General features: G+C 62.9%; 1 protein-coding gene across 3 annotated transcripts in view; it reads left to right on the top strand.

The window, feature by feature from the left end:
- The first annotated feature begins 6 nt into the window (after positions 1–6).
- CAMSAP3 (calmodulin regulated spectrin associated protein family member 3) overlaps positions 7–5,763 on the top strand; it is a 14,768-nt gene continuing 9,011 nt past the window's right edge. For all 3 annotated transcript variants that reach the window (XM_046686266.1, XM_046686267.1, XM_046686265.1), the window contains exons 1-2: positions 7–241; positions 5,162–5,415. In XM_046686266.1, coding sequence (XP_046542222.1) covers positions 94–241; positions 5,162–5,415 — 402 coding nt within the window. In that variant the 5' untranslated portion in view covers positions 7–93. The remainder of the gene's footprint in view (positions 242–5,161; positions 5,416–5,763) is intronic.

Below are 5,763 nucleotides of genomic sequence, written 5' to 3'. Positions count from 1 at the left end.
GGTGGCGGCGGCAGCGGTGGCGGCCCGGGTGCGAGCGCGGCGCAGCCCAGCCCGAGCGATCGCGGAGCGGGCGCCCGCAGCCCCGGCGCCGCCATGGTGGAGGCGGCGCCCCCCGGGCCCGGGCCGCTGCGGAGGACCTTCCTGGTGCCCGAGATCAAGTCGCTGGACCAGTACGATTTCTCGCGGGCCAAGGCGGCGGCCAGCCTGGCGTGGGTGCTGCGGGCCGCCTTCGGGGGCGCAGGTACCGGGCCGGGGGCGGCAGGTGCGGGGGGCGGGGCGCCGGGCCGGGGAGGCCGGGGCCGTGGGAACAATAGCGCCGATCGCCGGGGGTCCCCGGGCCGGGCCCGCCGCGCCGGGCCTCCGCGCTTCCTGCTCGGCCGGGCCGTGGACTTTGCCCGCCGGGCTGCGGGAGCGCGGTGGGGGTGGGGCCGGCGGCCCGGCTCCGCGCGGGGACCCCGGCGTCCGGGCCCCCAGGTGAGCGCGGCTCGGTCTGCGGGCCGGGTGGGCTCTGCCAGTGCGGGCCTTGCCTGGCACGCCCTCCCCCCTTTGCACACTCACATCACGCGCCCGCGAGGACCCCCCCCTCGCCCGCCCCGCAGCCCGGACACACGGCCGGCGTCGGGCCTGCCTGCGCTGCGGGCGGCCAGGAGAGCTCCGGGCACCCCCTCTTTCGCCTCCATGGCTCCGGCCAGCGGCTGGCAGCTGTGACTTATTGCCTCATTTTGCCTAGCAGGCTGACGAGCCCAGGAGAAGGGAAATGGCTTATCCAAGATCGCCCGGGGAGGGGGGGGCCCAGGTGCAGGGCCTTCTCCCACTGGGGCAGCCCCTCCTCTCGGTCCCCCAGGCCCACATGTGTGAAAAACGCGGGCCACCCCGGGTGGGAGGATGCAGGTGGGTCCCCAGGATTCTAGGCCCTGGGCTGGCTCAGTCAGGGCCCCAGGCCAGAGCTGGGGGCTAGGCCTGGTGGTGGAGAAGACGGGGTTAATTAAGTTCTGGGCCCTCCGAGGGGGACGCCCTGCCCTCCCACTGGTACTACCCACTGGTCTTGGCACCAGCTGGGCACAGCCCATCCCCCCTCAGTGGCCTTCCCAGATGAACCTGTTCTGGGTGTGGGTCTCGGCGACAGCTGGCCATCTCCTGATGGTTCCACCTGTGTCTCTCCCTGCACCCTCCCATGGAGGGCCCACTCTGGGGCCTACCTATCCTGCAGGATCTGCTTAAGGAAGAAAGGGGGGTTGGAGGAGGGCCCCAGGTGGGCCCCAGGCCCTCACATCCCAGCTTAGGAGGCCACAGAGGGCTCCAGTGACTTTGGGAATCAGAGATGGATTTGCGTCCCAGCTCCACCAGAATGTGGACGGATTATGGCAATTCTCTTAAGCTTCTGCTTCCCGCTCTGTAAAAGAAGGCATCCATTCACTGCTTTATCCATTTTGCAAATGTCTCCGGGGCACCCACGAAGTGCCGGGGCCGATCCTGGGCCACTGGGATCCCAGTATCTTCATCACAAGGCAGCTGGGAGGCGGAAGGGAGAAACCGACCACAGGGTCCTTCGCACTGTGTCTGGCACACAGGACACGCTCCACAAACGCTCGCCATTGCTGCTGTGACTGGTGGTGGTATTTTGATTATTATTATTAATATTATTCATCCTCCCCTGGCCAGGGGACAGAGCAGAAATTACTATCCCATTTTGCAGAAAGGAAAGCGAGGTCCCCAGGAGATGCCCTCACTCGCTCAGTTCTGTTTCCACCGACCCAGCTCCCTGTGCTGTGTGACACCCTCACTGAGGGTCACATTCAGTTTGCCCCCGACCCGCCTTCTCTAAACAGAGGGGGGCTGAGGAGGGTGAGACACCAGGCCCTGAGGGGGGAGCAGAGCTCTGGGACCCTTTACTGATGCCTGCTGGGTGCCTAGGACAGAGAGGAGAGGATGGGGATGGACGCGGGAGGGAGGGGGATGGGACATGAAACCAGATCACCCCTGCTCAGAGTGATAAGGTCTGTGACGCAGAGGTGTGCCCCGGGGCCCGGAGGATGAGATCCCTGAAATCTTCCAGGGTGGGGAAGAGAAGGGAAGGCTCCCCAGAGGAGGCGGGGTTTGAACCTTGAGAGACGTGTAGGAGTTTGCCAGGAGAGGAGACCACATGTGTGAAGGCCTAGGGTCTGGACCAACAGGGAGTTAGTTCTCCAAGAAGAACGCGCATCCCAGTGGTGGCCAGGGGAGACGGGAGGTGGGAGACGGGGGAAGCCTCTCAGGCCGTGGGTAGGGATCTGAGGGCACTGGGGAGCCATGGAAGGTGTTTGAGGACTGACAAGATGAGATGTGCAGTTGCCCCAAAGGGAATAGTGGCTGGGAAGGAGGTAGTTCTGGTGGCCCCAAGGCACAGGTATGAGGAGGCTGGACAGGAACGCAGGCAGGTGGGCTCAGCAGAACTCTAGGTCAGAGATGAGGAAGGGCGCCATCTTTAAGCAAGTTTGGGAAACACCACCTGCAGTCCCTTATGCCTTCAGAACATCAGTGTGACGCCCGGGAAACTGGGTTCATGTCGGCTCTGCCATTCACCAGCTGTGTGATCTGGGGCCAGTCATCTCAGCTCTCTGGTCCTTGGTTGTCTCCTCTGCACAGCGGGGAGAAGAAGAAATATGTGAGCAGTCAGTGAGCCAATGCGTGCAAGGTGATCGTGGTGTCAGTAAATGGCAGCTGGCCCGGAGAGCCGTGCTGTCCCAGGTGGTAGCCAGGAGGGACACGTGGCTGGTCCCAATCGCGAGGTGCTGTCAATACGCAGTGGCATCGAAGACTTGGGACAAAAAAGAGAATGTGGACTAGCTCATGGATGTTTTTATGTTGATGACATGTAGCCCTGATCATGTTCCAGGTGTGTATCGGGTTAAATGGATTACTAAGTAAACGCTACCTGTCTCTTTTCTAATGGGGCTACTAGAAAGTAAAAAACTGTGACCGCGGCTCGCATCGTATTTCTCTTGGACGGCATTGCTCTGCGGTAAAGGGTCAGTAAACGCGTGGGACTAGGAGCGGTGGTTCTCAACGGGGGGCAGTGGCTGGAGGCATTTCACTTGTCACTACTTGGGAAGAGCGTATGTCTGGCATCTAGTGGGGACAGACCAGACATTCTGCTAAACATCTCACAGTGCATGGGACACGGGACAGCCCCACACCCCAGCCACCGCCCAACACGAGGAATTAGCCAGACTCCAATGCAAATCGTGCCAAGGTGAAGAAACGCTGTGCTTGATCCACACTGGCTGTCAGTAGGCTCTAGCTCACATTTTTTTTCATCTTGAAGGCCCTGACAAGGCCTGCAGGAAAGAAACTTGTTTCATTTTGCTGATGGCAGCAGGAAAGGACCAGCGGCTGGGGAGAGAGGGGGGAGGGTTTGGCTCCTGGAGATGCTGGGAGGTGGAAACCAGATGACTGGTTGGCTGTTGGAGGGGAGCATGAAGAAGGAGGGGTGGGGATTGCTCACTGTAGCAAGGACAGAGAGAAGGAGCGGGTCCCGGAGCAGGTCGTTGAGGGTCATGAGAGAAGCCTGGGCTGCCACAGGTGGGCCGTGGAAGCCATCAGAGTGCTGGACAGGGCGGGGGTGGGGCGGGATGTCCATTTACTAGGCTGCTCAGACAGAGCTGTCAGGAACCCCACAGAGAAGTGGCATGTGTGGAGGAGGCTGGACTTGATGGGAGAGAGAAAAAGATGGGAAGCTGGGGGATGCCAGGGGGAGAGAGGTTTCCAGAAGAAGGAGGTGTTGGGCAGAGAGCCCAGGCGAGATACGGGCCCACAGTTGCGTGTTGGATGGCCCTGACTGGCCTTGGGAGGCCGGGAACCAGGAGGGCAGGTTGGGGAGGGGTGAGGCGGAAGGAGGCAGGATCTGAAGAACTCTTCTTTCAAGGAGCTGACCTGGCGGGGGCAGAGAGCGAGAGCGGGCACCGCTCTCCACAGAAGTGGGGTGTTCAGCGGGGGAGGACCTGGGGCCGGGAGGGACTGAAGGCAAGGATGCCTGGGTCCTTGTGGGGGAGGGGGAGCCTCTGGGGGCCGTGGCTGGGCAAGATGTGGTTGTCCCGTTCAAAGGCTTCTGAGCAGTAGCACGCTGCCCGCGTTCTTTCAAACACCCAGGAGCCCCAATATAAAACAGCTGCTCTGACGGGAATAAGAGTGGAGGCCTCTCTGGAAACCCCCATGAGGGCAGGTCCCCACACCGTGTTGGCCCTGGTCAACTCCTCTTCGACCTCCCCAGATCTTCCTGGCGGCTTGCTCCCGTCTTTCTTCTCTGCACCCTTGGGTCCTACTTGGGGCTCTGCCACCCACCTCTCCGTCCACAGGGGGCTTCCTCAGGTCTCTCCCTGAGGTGCCCTCCTGGGGGTGCCCCCAGTCTGCACCCCCTCCCCTGCTGCCTTGCCTGGACCCCCATCTCAGCTACCACCTTCTTCCCCCCACCTTCCCCTCACACCTCTTGGGGACCTGGACGTCTCCCTCTGCCTTGCCCACCTCCTCCCTTCAGTCACCAAGTGCAGCCCCCTCACGCCCCTCACGCAGCCTGTCCACCTCCCCCTTTCTGTGCCCTGCCAGCCAGGCCCTGACTCTGCCGCTCATCTCACCCCAATGTCCGAGCTGAGAGGGTGGAGGGTCTGCCTCAGGCCCGGGCTGCAGTCCCAGCCGCAGCATGGCCCAGCTGTGTGGCCTGGGCAGGTTACTTTCCTTCTCTGAGCTTTGGTTTCTCATCTGTAAAGCCTAGTTACCTACTGTGCCCTGGCCACTACTTGAAGGATTGCCAGAAGGTGTGAAAGAGTCCACAGGGGTGGTGGGGGCACCCAGGGAGATGCATTAAACCATATTGTCATGATGATTGTTCATTTTCCCCCAAACCCTGCCCAACCGGCCTACACAACCTCCCTTCAGGGTCCAAGAGCCCACCTCCCGGCCTTTGTATGCGCCGACGCCACTGCCTGGAATACCGTCAGCCTTCCACTGGCAAACTTCTGCACACCCGGGAGTTATGTCTCGGCCCGGCCCCCACTCTCCCTTCCTGGTGCTGTCCTCCCTAGTTCAGACCTCTGCCCCTAGACTGGGGCCATGTGATGGTACGGGGTGGGGGTGCCCGCTGGACCCGACCCCCCTCACTGCCCACTACCGTCACCTCGCCCCCCAGAGCATGTGCCCTCGGAGCTGTGGGAGCCCTTCTACACGGACCAGTACGCGCAGGAGCACGTGAAGCCCCCGGTGACGCGGCTGCTGCTCTCGGCCGAGCTCTACTGCCGGGCCTGGCGCCAGGCGCTGCCGCAGCTCGAGACACCCCCCAGCCCCGCCGCCTTACTGGCCCTGCTGGCGCGGAGGGGCACGGTGCCCGCGCTGCCCGAGCGCCCAGTGCAGGAGGCCGACCTCAGGCACCAGCCCATCCTCATGGTAGGCCCTGCCTGTCAGGCCCCGCCCACCAGGCCTGGCCCCTCCCCTCCCCTCAGCGCTCCTCCCACCACGCCTGGCTGCTCCCCACAGCGCTCTTCCCACCAGTCCTGGTTCCTCCCCTCAGGGCTCCTCCCACAGGCGTTGCTCCTCCCACTAGGCATGTCTCCTCCCACCAGGCCTGGTTCTTTCTCTCAGCACTCCTCCCACCAGGCCTGGCCCCTCCCCTCAAGGCTTCTCCCACCAGGCCTGGTTCCTTCCCTTGGTGTTCCTCCCACCAGAACTGGCTCCTCCCCTCATCACTCCTCCCACCAGGCCTGGCTCCTCCCCTCAGGGCTCCTCCCACCAGGC

The sequence above is a fragment of the Equus quagga genome, chromosome 14 (genome assembly GCF_021613505.1).
Source record: "Equus quagga isolate Etosha38 chromosome 14, UCLA_HA_Equagga_1.0, whole genome shotgun sequence".
Classification (NCBI taxonomy): domain Eukaryota; kingdom Metazoa; phylum Chordata; class Mammalia; order Perissodactyla; family Equidae; genus Equus; species Equus quagga.
Note: the sequence above shows the minus strand (reverse complement) of the source record. Positions and strands in the feature narration are given on the sequence as shown.